Source organism: Ptychodera flava, chromosome 17 (genome assembly GCF_041260155.1).
Source record: "Ptychodera flava strain L36383 chromosome 17, AS_Pfla_20210202, whole genome shotgun sequence".
In the NCBI taxonomy this organism is placed as follows: Eukaryota; Metazoa; Hemichordata; class Enteropneusta; family Ptychoderidae; genus Ptychodera; species Ptychodera flava.
In genome coordinates, this window is record NC_091944.1 from 38,983,373 (window position 1) to 39,002,818 (window position 19,446).

A 19,446-nucleotide genomic window follows, 5' to 3' on the forward strand; every position below is an offset into this window, starting at 1 on the left:
ATTTATTCTGAATTTTGTGTATCAACTATTTTTTTAGCCGAAATCCAATAGCGCTGATCGCGATGTCAGGTTTGTTACTAAATATAGCTGCACGCGCGATTTCAGACACCGCTGCCTGAAATTCGGACTATTTTTTTCATGCGCGGTCGTTGTTGCAGCCCAGTTGTAGTCTGCGCAATAAATTCAGAGGAATTAGTGTGAGTTTTTGTATTCATTATAACACTAGCAGGTTTTGATATCATCGTTCTTGCCGAAAATGCGGACTAATAGTTATTTTTGCATATTAATGACAGAAAACTGACGCTATTGCATGCTAAAATGCTAAATATTCTGCTTGTCAAGACAGCAATGCCGAATGGCCATTGCTATTTTGAAAACTGAATTCTAATCCGGACTTATAAAATGTCCAAATCGTTTTTAGCAGCAAAAAATGATCAAAGTAAGGGCAACTTCCACCACGTACGAACTATTTGGAGCATTCAACAACGAACATTTCACCGGCGGTACCTGCTTGCCACGGTGCAGATCCAACATCGTGATCAATCGCGGATCGTGGAAAAGCTGATGGAAATTCAGTTCCGTTCCTTATTCGAAGCTAAACCAGTCAAGAATTGTTTTCGATCCGTCTTGTATGGAGACCAAAAAGATTTTACGCACTTCTGCCGATTTGAAAACTTTGAGGGAGAAATCAACTTGTGAAACGGTCGATTGATCTCACTTCATTACGGTACACTGCAGTCCGCTACAACAGGAGTGCACATGTACACTTTACGTACAGCAGTTGATGTACCCCTTTTAGGTAATCTGCTTTGTATGGAAACGATCGTACGACATTTGCGTTTTTGCGACATTAAAGTAAATTACTGCGACATCGCAAACAAAGGAAGGGCACATCCCGCCGAATTTTCGATCATACGATCTGTGCTTGTTTTTCAGATTTCGTCCAAAAACCTACCCGCACGCGGACGGCAAACAAAGAATTTATTTTACGGCGCCTTAACTCCAGTTGTTTGTTTAACTCCCTACATATCACTCAGCAATAGTTGGGACAGCTAGCCGTAGTCAATGTGTATTTGTAAAAGTTGGTGGGGGGGGGGGCAAAGTATACCTTATACCTTTGCCCCCCCCCCCAACTTCAGCATTGGGGGCGGCCGCCCCCCTGCCCCCCCGGTTCCTACGCCTATGTGCAACCCTTCGGACTTGTAGAAGTAGATGTCAGTGGTCGAGTGCACAGACTGTATGAACACATGTGTAAAGGAATACTCAGCGCCGCAGACAGGTTCGTCTTACCGGCATCATTTTACAAGTGGCATAGCCACAAACTGATGACGTCAAAAGTGCCGTATACAAAACACAGACGCCCCGTAATTGCGGCACTGACTTACTAATAAGGTTAAAATAAAATGAATTTGCTCTTTCTTCAAATCACTGTCACAATTTCTGACTGCTTAGTTTTTGTGTCAGGTGAAGTACAGTGGGGCCAGGAATCGGGGATAGCTGACCAAATTTTCAGAACGGAGAGAGTGTAAGCGAGCGGAGTTCTGACAATTTAGTCGGCTAACCCCAATTCCTGGCTCCCACTGTGCTTCACCCGACACAAAATCAAGCAAATGAAGACCATCACATACTTTTTAGGGTTAGGGTTAGTTAGTGCATGTGATCGTGGCAATAATTCCGTCTCATTCCGGGTACAATATGTCCCCTCTCACGTTTTATTCATCAAATTTGTTGTCATGTCCAAACTTACACCGACGGCAATAGCCATATTGACCCCTTTTCAATACAGCTCTTGCCAAAGACGGCACACTGTTACGTAGCAGAATTCACAGTTCATTCAAATGCAGATAATAATCAATATGACAGCCAAAAAACTTTGTAAGTTTCATTTGCATTACTTCTTCTACAGACTCAAAATCACACCTGTACATTAACAACATGATGTGCGAAATATTTTGGACAGGTCTAAAAACTAATGTCACGCCTAAGTTTACTGCTCAGGAGAGGCCTACTGCCGCTGATGTGTGACGCTGGAAATGCACAAACCAGACGAACATGTGTTTGTGCTAGTGACAGTATGTGGACTCTAAATCATTATATTGGCAGCGAATTTCGTTTGCTTCTGTACTTAATTCACTTCGTCGATCGATGGAATTACTGTAATGTAATTTTTGTGGCATATCCGACGAATTGTTGCTCACGTTTTCATCTACAATAACAATGAATATTGCATTTCTGAGTGATGAACAACTTTTATACAAAGTGTAGCGTGTCAAAAACGGAACGCACACCTTTAACATTTTTAAAAAGGCAGCAAATGACAAAAGTCAATAATAAATATCAAACACAAAGTTTTCAACATATAAAACATTCTAAACAAGCGACAATTTTATGCGTTTACTGTGCAAATAATCAAATAATATAAAAAATATTCAAACAATAACAAATCTGCACAAAAAACATGACAATGCAAAGAAAAAATAAAGAAGGCAATAAAGCAATCGATGCAGAAGTATAAATTCAATTAAAACAAGGCAGTATTGCTGAAGGCAATGAGTACTTGGGCCGTGATAGAGTAATTTTGAGGACAATAGATACTACTATTCAAATATGGTCTTGAATTTCCTCCTGTCAATGAGGCATTTGATTAACTGGTTATTAAACGAAGCAATGGCATGACAACGGCAAAATATGTCTAGCAACTTTTGTGGAGTTTGAGGCAGGGGTTCTTTATTTATAGTGGAAATTGCTTAAACTCCTTAAATATTCAAATTACAGCAAATTTCTTTTGTTCTCGATGGTAGATGTCTAATATTTAGATGGGCATATTTAGATTTCTACCCTATAGTTATCCCTATATACCAAATATCGGACATCCAGCTCTATTGGCTTGCTCAGAATTAGATATGTGCATAATTAATGAGGTACAATATGTGGTGTCATAAGGTGTCCCATCATACCATTTATGAAGGGTGTAGCACTTGTGGTTACTGAGTTGTGGACAAATATATATATTTGAGGTCAAAGGTCATCGAGGTCACGTGACATTTTGTCAAAATAATTGTATTGCTAAGTTATTCCTATATACCAAAAATCAGACCTCCAGCTCTATTGGCGCGCTCAAAATTATATATGCGCATAATTAATGAGGTACAATATGTGGTGTCATAAGGTGTCTTATTATACCAAATATGAAGGATGTAGCACTTGTGGTTACTGAGGTGTGGACAAATATATATATTTGAGGTCAAAGGTCATTGAGGTCACGTCACATTTTGTCATAATAATTGTATTGCTAAGTTATTCCTATATACCAAAAATCAGACCTCTAGTTCTATTGGCTCGCTCAAAATAAGATATGCACATAATTAATGAGGTACAATATGGTGTCATAAGGTGTCCTTTCATACCAAATATGAAGGGTGTAGCACTTGTGGTTACTGAGTTGTGGACAATATGTATATTTGAGGTCAAAGGTCATTGAGGTCACGTCACATTTTGTCATAATAATTGTATTGCTAAATTATTCCTATATACCAAAAATCAGACCTCTAGTTCTATTGGCTCGCTCATAATTAGATATGTACATAATTAATGGGGTACAATATGTGGCGTCATAAGGTGTCCCATCATACCAAATATGAAAGGTTTAGCACTTGTGGTTACTGAGTTATGGACAATAATGTATATTTCAGGTCAAAGGTCACCAAGGTCACATGATATTTTGTCAAAATGTCTGAGATATCTGCGTGAACCGATGGACTCACTGATGGACTCACGGACGGATATGAGCCAATCTATAAGCCCCCTGGACTTTATCCGTGGGGACAAAAAAACTGTGTCACTGCATCCTTTAGGCAATATGAATACAATGAGAAACTAAATTTTTATTTTTCTTGGCATCATACATGCGAGTCTATGGAGAACTGCCTTATACATGGGAGTCTATGGAGGTGTAAACTAAAAAGTCCTCTAACACGGCCAAATTTGATAGCATTGTGAAACAAATCGACGTGCATCTGTATGGGGTTGGGTACTAGGCGTGAACGGACGGACGGACGCACGGACATGACCAAACCTATAAGTCCCCTCGGACTTTGTCCGTGGTGATTAAAAACAACGCAACAGTTATTACAGCTACACCGGCGGTAGGTTCATATCCAGAGCCCCGTACGGTCTGCCGCCGTCGCTTGAAAACAATCTCATGCACCCGGCCATATGGGCAGCTGGCCGGATGCATGACTTCCCGGAGAAGGCGAGCTGTCACGTTCAAGCTCAGGATTATTTGTCGATCAAATTTCAATAAATTTACCTTACCTAGATGAAATTTTGTCTATAGGCTGAAATTTCGCCGAAGTTTGACAAAATTACATCGATTTTCCAGGTTCATATGCGACATTTTTGAGTTTTGAGTGCAGACAGAAATAAGTTACGAGGCAACATGGCTGCGACCCCATGTTGACCCCTAGCCCTGCGTACGATGCTATGTGCTACAGCTAACACACAGCATCGTACGCAGGGCCAGCGAGAGAGTTGCCGACATCGACGGTTATTTACGAGAAGTGAATAAAAGACTGTCATTTTTGGAAGCGATCGAGTAGCTGAGGTAGGCTGGGATACGACTTGGGCCCAAGAACGCTGAATATCGGCAGTAATTTGGCTTTTTACGTCACATCCCAAAATGGATTTGAAGTCACCGACCACGCGTACGGTACTACGGGTCTTTGCAGGGCTGTGGTGAGCGGGGCGGTTAGCTGTAGCGGAACACACAGCATCGTACGCAGGGCTAGTTGACCCCCAAGTGAAAATGTGTTCGCGATCAAATCTTCCTATATTTTTTTCAGAATTTTCAACAAAATCATTGCTTCTTACATCTTTTGTAAAATATAAAATACTAAAATAAAACTGCGATGTGCCATGTCTCCAGATTTCTAAAATATCGTTCGTTGACCGTTCGATGCAAACTTGTGACGCAGTTGAAATTCAATACTGACCGCCAAATAATCTTAATGAGACGAGATCAGTCTAGACATCCTCCAAATTATCCAACCATTCGCATTGGAGTTCAGCTCGCTTAGAGTATCATAACATTTTTCGGCCTTCTTTTAGATCGACCCTAATATCTCCCATTTAGGAAATAAATACACAAGCTACCTCGACAAAACTTCGTGCACCATCCAAGACCAAACGCACTACAAATCTATCTTGACGTCATCATCTCCTTACATGGTAATCGGCATACCGTATTTTTTAGCAAAGGGGACACAGAATACGTCGGAGTATTCAGTTTCAAAACGTATTACATTGTGTGATGTTGTCAAAAAAAAGTCATGTTACTGCAGTGGTATAAATTACAAAACACAAAAGTTCAAATCAGTTTATTTTGGACTGGCTTTACCCAACATTTCATATTGTTTCTTATGCCAGACTTGACCACGTGCTTACTGGCGACCCCTTTTCATGCAAATTTGTGTCAAATGATGTGTTCCCCTGGAAAAACAAACGTACGATTTCTAAATGAAGGAGGCGAAATTTGCCCTAAAGACTCGAAAACACCCCTTTGGGGTGTACCTAGCTATTTTTAACGAGCTTCTCGAATCTGCAGCTCTATTTCGAAATGATGGTCTGGTTTTCTCAGCTCAAGGATAAGTGTTCTCCATCGCTGTGGGCATTACTATTCTCAACCGGGGGTACAGTTTCCAGTCGTAATGTTTTTCATTGTGTCCGGGATATAAAACCTTTCCTTTTCAAACTTTCTCTTTGATTAACACTAATCCACATCTTGTCAGTGATTAAACATGTTTCAAGTTTAAATGTTAAATTCTGGTCTCGAGCCCTCCTGTTCGACCAAACCGAAATTACCCCTCCCACTTTGGCTCGTCCAGTGGGTGTAGCAAGGGTCGTGCCATCGCCTAGGAAACGGAGGGTGCATTAATTGTTGCATTTCGATGCACATTTTGATTATATTCAGAAGATTTTGTGGCAAAAACTCAGATAGAGAAGCATTTATATTTACATCTCACTTATTCAAGACTGGCTGAGAGCAGCACTTCCATTCAGTTAACATCATTACGCCATTTATTATGCCAAGAAAGATGAAGCCAATACATTTTGCCCTCCCTGGTCTCAGCCAGAAATGGTTATACCTTACAGTTTTTTCCCACGGAATGAAAACAAATGTACTTGGGCTGAGGCCCAAGTACAAAAAAGAAATTTCGTCAAAAGACTTTCAAATCATTACAAGTTAAAATTAATGATTAATCAGTTCCTGCTTAGCATTATCATTCTAACGTTTATATGGAACATTCGATTGCATCCCTTTCGCGCAACTTGTTCTTGTGGAGTACAGGTTATAGGTAGTGCTTCACATGCTGGAGGTGCTGGTTTCGAGCCCCAGCGGTGTTGCTTAGTGTGTAACTGAAAACTAATACTTCTCCCAATGTCATTAATAAACCGTTGCTTCCACATAGGTATAAGGGTGGTTGAAGAAGACATAGATAGAGTAATAGAATACTACAAAAAGAGGGAAAGGGGTGAAAATAGTAAAAATTTGGGACCCTTCTCTTCAATCATTTCCCCTATGCACAGTACTAGTAGATTTCCGATAATTCATTGCGATTTGTATCCTCGGAGATACCTGAGTGAAGTTTACTATGTCTCCCATGTGTAGACAAATTCAAAGACTATTTATCAAAATTTTGAAAACGTACTTTTATGCACACTATTCTTCTCAATTCTCATTTTAAATAATTTGGAAAATTATGTATAATTGAGAGAGGAGATAGCATTTTTGTAAAATTTGCCAGAGTCGTGTCCTCAGCGATACAGAATAATGTGTTTGAAAGTAGGGAGACTAGTTGCACCTGTTTTATGAAACAAAAGGATATTGATTTTTTGCAATGGAAGTGACAAAAGAAATTTGTATGCTATTCTCAGAGAATGACCCCTTCAGTTCGTCATAACTTGCTGCCTAAAAAGTATGGCATTTGTAGTACCTGCAGAATGTGACTTTTATGGTTGTTTAGTGGTTATTTTCAAACTTTAACTGAAATATCTAAACGCACTTTTAATAGATATTATTTAAAAATTATTCTGATGCTGCTTACATGCAGAACTGAAAAAGTTTTTAGAAAAGTAACCTTTAAGGATACAAATCAAAGAGTATTGTGGGTAATTTATTGTACTGTGCTATGTTTCCAAGACCCCACTCTTAACTCTTACCCCATAAATAATTTATCGCCCCTTTTAGAACGTAACCTATGACCTCATTCCCATAAGTACGCACATCTTTGACGTCATTAGTTTGTGGCTATACCACTTGTAAAATGTGCCGTCTTACCCAGCGAATATGAACAGTGGCTGGTTGAAGCGTCTGTTTCGAGCGCAGCAAATGGTATTTTCCAGACGATTCCTTTGAATTCCAAACTCGAGGATTGCATTGAATTCGGTACGTATATAAAATTTGCCCTGATTTCTGACAATGCTAAAAAAGACTTACCGGGGCCTTTCAAGAATGGATTTTACGTATTGATGGTTGACAGACGGAGAAAAGTGTGGCCAAAGTTTAGCAATTTGGATCGCCCGAACAGACTGTTTGGATTGAGAAACGCTATCATCAGATGACTTCAAGATCTCCATATAGGCTGGACAAACGAGCATAAATCGTTGGAGGAACACTTTGTTACTATGGGAGACTGTCTATGGAAATTGATCCCCATCGTCAGAAATTGAGTGATCGGGCCTGCAGACTGCCGGAACAATCTGACAGGTTTCAAGGGTATAAAACCCCACAGCTTAAGCCACAAACACGTGACGAAGCCATTAAATGCAGAAGAAAATGTGACCGTACCACAACAGCTGTTCAACGTACTCGACGTAACGTTTTGTAATTAAATACCATTGATTTTGAAAAACAAGGGAAAATAACTTCATTTTACTGTGTACTTTGGAAAACATGTATGCCAAAAGTAAAAATATAGACTTTTGTGTTCATTGGAAAAAAATATGTAAAATCAATATAGTCAGTGCTTTTGTGTTTTTTAAGTTCATGGGATAGTTATAATGTACTTCTATGCTACGCGATTGGTACAGTAGAACCGGGTTTAAATCCCATGGAAATACCCAAGTAATATTTTTGCATACATTCTATACACAGCATGAGATTAAACTTGTATTGATCAGGATGTATGTTTTCAGTTGTGGAAGTAATTTCAGCGGTCATACACAAATAGAAAATTTCGCATGTTTGTATTTCAAATGTTCATTGTCTTTTCATTGACAGCGTACAACAGCCAGTCTCCCTCATCTGTATTCTTTTGATAAACCTTACACTAAAGGATGAGCCCTTCCAAGTATTCAGTGCTGCATCTGATGGTGAAATCAAGGATCTAGAGAACATCCTTCATCAAGTAGACCCAGCTCTACACATGAAGGTAACAAAGAAAGAAGCACAGAAATCAGAAAACGTAGCCAAGTTCTATAAAGATTACTGTCAGACCAGGCATTATTCATTCACTGTGAATCATAATCCATTGATAACTGGAGAGATGGCTGCTCATGTTTAACCCACCTGTGAAGTTTGTTTCAGCACCTGCCTAAAATATCTAAAACGGAAGAGAAAAATCTTCACAAACACTAACACTTAAGCATGATTGACTACAGACACTGAATTCTGAACAGTGAACACTTGTAAGGACTGATTACAAACACTGAATTCTGAACAGTGAACATTTTGTAAGGACTGATTACAAACACTGAATTCTGAACATTGAACACTTGTAATATGAACGTTAAACAGATTAAAAGAAAATAAGATTTTTTTTTGCTACTTGGTCCTTTCTTGACACCCCTCAGAAAAAAGAAAAAAAAGAAAAAAAAGAAAGCCGCGCCACCGCATCATTTTTGAAATTTTGCTTGGACGAGAAACAAAAAGAAACCTTTCTTTTGGCCTAAGGACTTGAATATTATATGATAACAAGCAAAAGTTGTACTATTTTCTTCCTTGTGTCTTAGTCAAAGTAACACTTTTAAATATGCCAAAATATGATCATCGGTCACTGGGCTAGGATAACGAAGGTTGAGGGCTAACTAAGATTGTGTGGTTTTGTCAATTATGTTTTGTTGTTGCCACGTTTCGCTCGATTTTTGGTCTTACTTGTTACGAATCATTTACTCTTACAATATGATATATTAATAGGGATTTCCTAGTACCTTAGGCTGTAGGCGATCTGTCCGTCAGGCCATAGTTCCAGCGCTCTGTTCTCTGTTGTTACTTTGTGATACTGTCCTCTCTTTTCATTGTCGAAGTATATGTCAGGCCTCCAGACAACATCCATGAACTCTGGTGAGTTGAAAACTATTGGTTCTGTATCATTATGCTGGAGGCGAATATCCTGCCATCTCATACTAAGATAAACTGATACAGAATATTCCTGAAAGAAGACCACGACATATTTCATCAATGACAAATATAAAAAGAACTTTCCGTAACCTTGATGACTTGTGCTAATTGTACATAATATCAGCTCCCTGGCATAATCAAAATATTGACGTATTTAATCGGCATACATAAAATCTCTCTCCGCTTATCGGACTTTTCGTCAACCATTTACTTCCATTACACATGTAATTCGCCTGATATTTTTACTTCAGAATTGTCGAATGAAGTCAGTTTATGAATTACGCCTGTTCATATTTCCATACTTTTGCAAATGGCAGAATAAAAGTAGAGCCCAAATAAGAGTATCATTTGTAAAATTCTTGGCATATAATAAATTGGTTGTTAAGAGGTAGTACGCAATAAACCACACATAGCGATGGGTTTACCGTGAGAGTTTGACCAGTTCACGACCTAATAGATGTTTCATGAACAATCGCGACTGCATTAATAGAGTGAACTGAAGAGTTAGACGAGCACAGCAATCAAACATGAACATGAACATGAACCAAAAATCACATAAAGTCAAGCGACTTATGATCAACATATCTTGATAAAATGACACGGATTCTAAGATTACATATCTCAATCAATGAGAAGAAACATCAATATAAAAAATACATTAGTGAAGGTGAGACTTCACAAACAAACGAACAAACATCAACAACGCACCTCAAAAATGAAACAAAGACATTTTGACAATAGTGTTTGAACATCTCGTGGTTCCGAAACGCAAACGGAAAAGGATCATAGTGTCTTAGACATAACCGATCCGGCTTCATCTCGCCATGGCACACTCCTAAGATTAATTGTCAAAACACTATATACAATAAAACACAAACAAACAAACAACACACAAATTACGGTAGGAACGGTCAGCCCATTTTCTGTCGAAATTTTTGATCTGAAAAATCTTCACATGAGTAGCTGTGAATGTTATGGTTCCCATAGGCATTCCACTGTTCCTTGTTAGGTCCAATGTTAATTCAAAGTGCCTCAAGCTACGACTATTTTCAAGTACCGAGTAACAGACATTGGTGAAGTACTCTTCGAAACCACCACCTGTTTGCCATCTGTATTTGTGTGTAAGTGTGTGTGTCCGTGTCCCCTTAATGTTAATTGGCTCTATTTGCTTACACGCATAGCTTTTAGGATTAAAGTTTCATGGATAAACTAGATACACTCATAGTTTGTTACGCCCATGACGTAATGGTACAAACTCTTCTACATTTGCCACACCTAGGCCCTGGGATCGATTTCCCTGCCTTTCAATAACCACTAATTATCAACCTTAAGGTAGAATGCGTCTCGGGACCAGATATTCGGACTCTCAAACTTTTACAATTCTTTTCTGATCTACCACTTGTTGGGACTCGTTTCAAAAGGTCTTAGCGAAAGAAAAATTTTCACCGTCCTAGTTTTTCGAATTGAAAATTTTGTTTTTCTCCATACTGTTAAAATAGGGATGGTGGCCATTTTAAATATCGGTAAATCTCGGTTAATTTGTTTCTCAAGTACCAACATTTGCACGTTGACCCCTGATTTTTATTCTTGATTTTGAAAAAGTATGGTTGAAATGTTTCTTGAGGCAAGTTTGCTAGTCCTCTTCATTAAGGTGGTATGCGCCTTTCGAGGCGCATACTACCTTCATCTTGAAAATAGAATAATAATGGCTAACGCAATGTTTGAAATTCTTACATGTAGCTCCTGTATTACCCCTATTTGTAACAATCAACCCTATTTGTAACACTGACCAAGTTTGTAACAAAACTTCACCCTATTTGTAACACTAGCCAATTTGTAACAAAACTTAACCCAGTTTGTAACAAAACCTAATTTTCAAAAAATATTTAGCCGTTTTCGTTTAAATTTTGATGAAATATGCATTTGTATTTTTTTGGGCGGCTTTCTTATTTTTTCCTTGTCGAAACTCATTTTTCCGAAACTGCTCGTCAGATTAAATTTCGTTGTGCAGGTTCCAAGGGATAATAGGCCTACTCGTAAGAGATAATCAAGTTGTGCAGATACATGCCAAAAGTTTATTTGGGGGCAACTTTCACCAATTTCGGTCAAAAATGTGCAAAAATCTTGTTTTCTGACAGAACTCACATTAGCCCTATTTGTAACAAAAATTAATCCTATTTATAACACTAACCCAATTTGTAACAAAAACTAATTTTCAATCAAGAAAATTTATAAAGCGCCAGTATCCAATAAAATTGTTCAAAGGCGCTGTCCATAAAAAAAAAAATCGTTCTGTAAAAAGGGTATATAAGCAAAAGGAAAAAGCTCAATAAAAACATTGTGAAATAAATAGATTAAATAAATAAATAAAATGATATGAAATCATTCTGTACTAAAATAAAATAAAATCATTCTGAAAAAAGGGCATGTAAGCAAAAGAAAAACCTCAATAAAAACATGATGAAATAAAAATTAAATGAAAATTGCATAAAAAAACAAAAGGTAAACAATTTAAAAATGTCTATCAATAAAACTGACTATCAGTAAAACTGACTATCAATAAAACTGTTTATCAAACGATTAAATTCAATGAATCAACGAAGTGGGACAACTGTGGCAATGTCAGAATGCTCTTGAGAAAAGATGGGTTTTCAGATGTTTTTTCAGCATGTTGACTGTAGGAAGTGTCCTTATTTCAAATGGTAGTTTATTCCAGAGGAGTGGAGCAGCTCTTGAGAAAGCACATTCTCCATAGCTTTGATGTCTGCAGTTAGGGACATGCAGGAGCAATTTATCGGATGACCGGCGTAAGCGTGGTCATTCTTTGAGTTGAAAGAGCTCGGTCATTAAGAGCTTTGTAGGTTGTGAAAAGTATTTTGTACTGAATTCTATATTGAATGGGTAACCAGTGAAGTTCCTTCAGAATGGGTGTTATGTGGTCAATCCTCTTTCGTTGACTGACTATTCTAGTTGCAGTGTTCTGGGCGTGCTGCAATGGTTAGATGTAGCTTGCTGGAAGGCCATTATTTCCATAGTCCAGCTTTGCTGATATTATTGCATGGATGATTTTCTGGCATGATGCTATAGATAAGTACCGATGGATGTGAGATATTTTACGTAGATGAAAGAAAACTGACCGGCAAGTTGTGGCAATGTGTTCTTTGAAGTTGAGAGTAGAATCAAATATGACGCCAATATTGCGAGCTGATTCAAAAATTTTGATATCGTTTGTTCCGATACGAATATTATCCATTGGACAGGGCAGTCGGGAAAATCTGGAGCGTATGAGTAGGACTTCTGTTTTAGAGTCATTCAGCTGTAATTTATTTTGTGTCATCAAGTGTTTGATATCCTGTGCTGTATTTTCCATAGTGTTGATGGCTGAATCTATGTCTGATTGGCAGAATGATTATTATCTGCATATTGATGAAAGTTGAGATGGTGACGTCGAATTAGATTTCCAAATGGTGAGATGTAGATACAAAATAGTAAGGGTCCTAACACGATCTTTGAGGAACATCGCATTGAGGAAGTTGTGATTTTGATGTGTGGCCGTTGATAATGACTGATTGATGTCTGTTCTCCAGGTATGATATAAACCATTTTAGTGCACTGCCGGAAATTCCAGGGTCAGCCATTCTAGTGATGAGAATATTATGATCTATTGTATCGAAGGAGGCAGACAGGTCCAACAGAATAAGGAGAACAGATTCGCCGGTGTCAAGTGCTGAGGAGATGTCATTGTGTACTTTAGTGAGAGCTGTCTCTGTACTATGAAATTTCCTGTATGCTGACTGGAGTGGTTCATAGAGTGAGTTTGCAGAAAGGTATGTCTTTAGCTGGGATGCGATGACTTTCTCCAGGACTTTCGAGATAAATGGCAGATTAGAAACCGGACGATAACTTTTCAGAATTTTATTATCGAGTGAAGTCTTTTTCAACAGCGGAGTTACAAGTGCGGACTTGAAGGAATCTGGAACAGCACCTTGCTTGAGAGAAATGTTGACAATATGAGTTATTAACGGTAGAAGGCTGTCAATACACTGCTTCAGTAGTGATGTTGGGTTTGGGTCCATGATTACAAGATTTTGTAGGTGAAGTGATGATTATTTTCCGAATTTCATCTTCACTGGAATGATGAAATGTCAATACAGAAGAAACAGGTGAGTCTAATCCGGTGAAAGTTGTGGTAGTTTCCATGGCGTCTAAGGAAGCTCGAATGTCGGCAGTCTTGTTGATGAAAAATTGACTAAATTGTTCAGCAAGTTCTGGAACTGAAGTATGACTTGGTAAAACATGTGTGTGAGAGTTACCAGATAGGATTGAAATTGTACGGAATAATGCTTTCTGATCGGCTGAGTTTTCTTCAATCAAGTTGGTGTAGTAGGTTATTTTGGCTGCCCGTATAAGTTGACTGACTTGTCTGGATTCTTCTTTCCAAATTTCTTTGTGATCTTCCAGCTTTGTGTTTCGCCATTTTCTTTCTGCCAACCGTCGGCTTCTCTTTGCAGCATTGATTTCTAATGTGTACCACTTGGTATCGGGTCTAACAGTTACAACGCGTTTCTTCAGAGGTGCGTGTTTATCGAGTACTTCTGAGAGGATATTATCATAGAGGTAGCAGAGACTTCCATGATATTATTAAATCCTACGTCAGTAGATTGCAGGTCAGATGAGACTTGCTTCGAGTTTAGTCTACTTTTAATGTCACTCATAATTCTTGAACTGAAATGGATGAGATCTGACGGTAAATTATCTGGCGTCTTATGAGTGAAGGTTTTTCCAGTGAAAGTTTTGCTTGAAAGGGACTGTGATCAGAGAATATGTTTGAGTCCACACTGACAGAGGTAATGGAGCTGTCCTGGCTTGATATGATGAGGTCAAGAGTGTGTCCCTTTTTGTGAGTTGGCCCTTTAACCCATTGAGTCAGATTAAAGGCATCCAAGATGTACTGGAACTTCTCTGTGGTTGCGTTATGTCTGTCATCCATGTGAACGTTGAAATCACCAATGAAGTAGATATGACTGGAGCAAGCAATTGACTTTTCTACCACTAAACAGAATTCGTCTAGGAACTTGGTAATGGTGAGCTTATTTTTCGTTGAAGCAAGAGGAAGATACACGATAATAATTTTGAATGTAACACCTTGATGAATTATTGTTGCTTCGGTGGCTTCAGACGTTTTTACGCTGTATAATGGCTTCCAAGATTTGAGCAGTAGTGATGATTTGAAAATAAGTCCAACAGCTGAAATTGGCCGAGGGGTATGTTTGAAAGTATAACCCGGTGGTGTTACATCATTGATTATGTGTTCATTACCAGTATCTTTCAGCCAAGTTTCCGTCAGAGCAATAATATCGATGTCATTTTCTCTTATATAGTCTTCAGCTTCAGTTGTTTTATTGCGAATAGACCTGACATTCCATGTTGATAATATAAGCTGATGACATTTTCGGTGAATTACATCAGGGGCATTAATAGCAGAATGTGTTGGAATTTGAATGATATTAGCCTTGTTGATCCCACCATGTAGATGTCTAACGTCTCTTCGTGTTGAAATTACTGTTTTTTCATATTCCTGAATCTACTGATACCAGCTCTGGTGCCTCTGTGTGTAGATGGTTTCCGCTGAAGATTCAGAGAATTGATGGTTTTCCAAACTGATAACTTGAGTTAAAAGAACTGTCAATGAATTGTAAAAAATGTCTACTATTCTGCATTCTTTACCGGTTGTTGTTATTTACATATGAAAACACTCTTCCAAGTTGCAACAAAAGAGTCTGCATAAATTATGCCTTACTGTGTAGCTGCTGGGCTGTCAAGTTCAAGTTCTGTGGCGAGAGTCACTGAGATTTTCTTGATAGATGTATCAATGTATATACGTCGGATTTACGAAAGCCACTGGTCCTACTATCGTCTCTGGTAGTTCACAAAGGCTATATTCCTTGGTAAAGTGAAAAGAATGTCGTAAATCAAGGACGACTTGGAGCATAAATTTGAGGCTGCCAACACGAGGACGCTCTCTTCTCTGACTCTCAAAAAACTTAGCCGTATTTGTTTAAATTTTGATGAAAATATGCATATTTGTATTTTGGGGGCGATTATCTCGTTTTTTCTTTGTCGTAACTCATTTTTCCGAAAATGCTCGTCAGATTAAATTTCGTTGTGCAGGTTCCTAGGGATAATAGGCATACTCGTAAGAGATAATCAAGTTGTGCAGATATATGCCAAAAGTTTATTTTGGGGCAACTTTGTCAAAAATGACAAAATATCTAATCAAGTTGAGCAGATATATGCCAAAAGTTTATTTGGGGGCAACTTTCACCAATTTCGGTCAAAAATGTGCAAAAATCTTGTTTTCTGACAGAAATCACATTAACATGACATGTAAAAAAAAATTAACCCTATTTGTAACACAAACCCAATTTGTAACAAAACTTAATCCAATTTGTAACAAAACCTAATTTTCAAAAAAAAACTTGGCCGTATTTGTTTAAATTTTGATGAAATATTCATATTTGTATTTTGGGGGCGATTTTCTTGTTTTTGCCATTCGAAACTCATTTTTTTCGGAAACTCATTAAAACTTCGCCGATGATAACTTGCCATGTATGCAACCTCGAATTTTCGGGTTTAGTTAATATGCTAAGCCGGTTGTAAGATGTGAATCACGTTCACGTCGATAATACCAATATCAAAGGACTCGAACAACATTTGCATGCAAGGCAGTGTATGCAAATAGAGACTATTTCCTCCGTGAAGTTTGATCATTGAAGATACTAGAATGCGAAGAATTGCCCGGCCAACTTCCAGTTCGTCTAGTCTCGAGACAAAGACGATCTCGCTTGTGTGAAACACTGTCGTTCTGATTATACACAACGTTTTACTCAGATCAGAAGGCATTCATGATCCATTGGGTTTAATCTCCGCTTCTGCTAAACAACTGCATCTCGCTGACATGTACATAATCGATCTTTATTTCTAAGTTTCTCGAAAAGAAATCCAGCGGTGTCCTAAAGTGAAACTTTGATCTTGACACACTATAATAATATCAAGAGATCGCTTGGAAAACGGTTAATGATTTGGTCATGTGATCATAGAGCTCACAGAGGGCTCTGATGTAAATTACAATTTGTTTTGTAACTCAGATTACCCTCTTTAAATAAAGTCTAATAATAATAATAATAATAGCCTGGTAGTTCCAGAACGTTTGATTACATCCACTTTGGCGTACTCCCATGGACATTTGAAAAGTTGAAATAATCTACGTAGTAGTCGTTTTCGGGGCAAGGATATGGTGAACAGAAGTAACGAGCGTTCACTCTCCATCGCTTGCCAACACTCCAGGCGTATTGCAAATAATCTGCCATGGCGTAACCGAAGATGAAATCAAAACGCTGAAAAAACAGTGCCCATTGACCATTGATACCAGAGAGATGTTTAAGTTTTTAAAAGGAGAGGGTATACAGCATCAAATTGTCAGAAAATAAAATCTTCCGGGGATGTTACTTCACTACATTGAAAGCTATTGATGCTATGCTCGAACACACACCCTCGAGTGTCTATGCCAGCAAAGAGAAGTGTTTTAAGCATTCACAGCAGAACAAGGTCGATCGACACTCTTTAGCAACAGTAAAATTGCGCACATTTACACATCACTGATATGAAAACCTAGCTTTTACTAGTGTTTACGGTTGGGAAATGTGCCTTTACGATAAGTGCCGGTGTAATGTGATTTCAGACAAAATTGGAAAAAGTCCATGGAAATTTGCCGTGTAAATTATAATATGTTGTACACTGTATATGCTGATACGTAGTTGCTGTCACTCTCAATCTGCTTATATGCGTTGTTATGACTTATTAACATTAACGGTAAGAAGACCTGTACAACATTCCTGCTACACCCTTTCCCCTGAAACCTTTCGAAAATTAAAACTATTACTACCCCTTGGGGATAATTCTGCTTATTTTCCGATCCCTATCCCAAACGCCAGTGTACGCGCTCAGGAAGGCCCCTGCCCGAATAATCGCCGCGAGCCTGGCCACAGGGAATAGAGTAATCTTGGTGTTTAATGTTGTTTTTGTCGTTGTTTACTTTGTTATTGGGTAATAAAATTGAAGAACACTAGTATTTTCTTTTGTTGATCCTTTTGTACTGTTAACCTTCTACATAACTGCCAAAGAAAATAATAACAATAGAGCTTCCAAGGCTTTGAGTTGTCAACAAGATATATGAAGAATGGAAGTGGCATGGTAAACGATAATTCGGTATTTCGGATATGGTCAAAGGTCGACCAAAATTTTGGTTCCCAAGGTCGATGACCCGCTTTCATACTCTATCAGAGCAACCTGGGACGACTCTGTGTGTATATTCGTCCCAGGTGCAACATATGGCGATTACCACGCATCCATCCGTAAGCGACAGCCGACAACATACTCTAACAATGCCCTGACCTAAAACAGTATCGACTTAAGTCGGTTATTCCCGACAGAGACCATTGCATCGCTGATAAAATAAACCTGGGCGAATAATTTATCATGTCGGACGGCTTCACTAAGTGTACCGCCATCCTTCACTGATGTAGGGCCCGGCCTATCTTTTTTCCGAATTTCAAGTTGCACCCCATCCCGTGTGTAATTAATTACCCCTTTTCCAGTTTCATGAAATTCAATTTAATATCTTTAAAGCTACGGGGATCAATAGAAAAACAGGCTTTACCCTTAACATAATCAACTTCGTCCATGTTAATTTCACAGCATCTTTTGCAAAATACCAACGTGATTCATACAAAAAATGCAGATATTTTATTCGTGATCCTCTCAGTGGTACCGATACAGAAACAGATTCAATGAATTGATTTACAGACAGTTCTTTGTTCAGTTCTGATTTATTCTGTTTTTTGGTAAAGAGTAATAATTTACTTCCCATACTACAACATGGCACATTGGCATTTTCATTGATAATTGAGTCAGGCTTATTAAATGGGTTGTTCTAAAGTGGTGCACTTGATCGTACAGTAGACTTTTACCATTATTGTAGTGCCCGGCTGTGTCACTTGCCAGTGTCACTGCAGTGTCATGAAGTCTACCACCATTTTCATATTCAAATTGAATATTCGTCAGTTTCTATAACCTGCTGTAGGGAGATTTTCACTGACAATTAACTGGGAGACAGAGACACTAGGGTAATTTCCCACTCGATGTTGCTGCCGAGCGCTGATGGATAAGTAACCCCATGGCCTGTGATGAAGGGATGAGTCAAGTGCATGGCATATTTCGTCTTACATACTTCAAGAAGTAGACTATCGTCAACGATGTTATCGTCTGCATAGGCCGCACCACTTCTTAGATTCGGAGATTTTCGTTGTGAATACCCTACCAGGGTTTTCTCTCGACTGCGCAATTGCGCAAATTGCGCATTTCGAGTCATTGTGTACCCTAAAAAAGTCACTGACTGCGCGGAAATCGCGCACACAACACAGCAAGCAAAGACGTCCACATATACTGACATATGAGGGTGACCAAAGGGCATAGTACAACGAACTGTGTGTATCAATGATGGAAGTTGGGAAAATTCGAGCTTTAGCATTGTATAGGCACGTGTATAACAATGCAACACCATCGTTTGATCGGCGCATGGGGATCGGTGCATATTTTCATTGATTTAAGCCCCCCAAATTCGGACCGAATCGTGCCCGAGGGAACATATTGTCGAATCCTTAGTCGGGGAAACTGTGACAATTAGACAGAAGATAGAGAGCGACCGAGCACATCAAAAGCTGACAAACGTCATCATGTCGATGTTTATGCATATGTGCTGCATACGACAAAGACGACACAACTGAACTGGGTGACGATCGTAATGATATCGAGGAAGCGCTTCATAGGAAGGCAAAATCAGCATCAAAGGTGACTGCCCCCCTAAAATGTCAAGTCTACCCCCTAATTTTATTGAATGGGGCAGAAAGTGCCCCTTTCAATGAACATGCAGAGAAAACACTGCCCTACAGAATCACGTTTTGTCTCGCCTTTTTATGTTCATAGAGATC

At 38.7% G+C, this 19,446-nt stretch overlaps 1 protein-coding gene across 1 annotated transcript in view; it reads right to left on the minus strand.

Moving 5' to 3' along the window:
• The window catches only part of LOC139116297 (glycine receptor subunit alpha-3-like), a 199,300-nt gene that overhangs the window by 62,581 nt on the left and 117,273 nt on the right, over positions 1-19,446 (minus strand). The window contains exon 4 of the mRNA XM_070678921.1: positions 9,208-9,428. Within this exon, the coding sequence (XP_070535022.1) occupies positions 9,208-9,428 (221 nt within the window). The remainder of the gene's footprint in view (positions 1-9,207; positions 9,429-19,446) is intronic.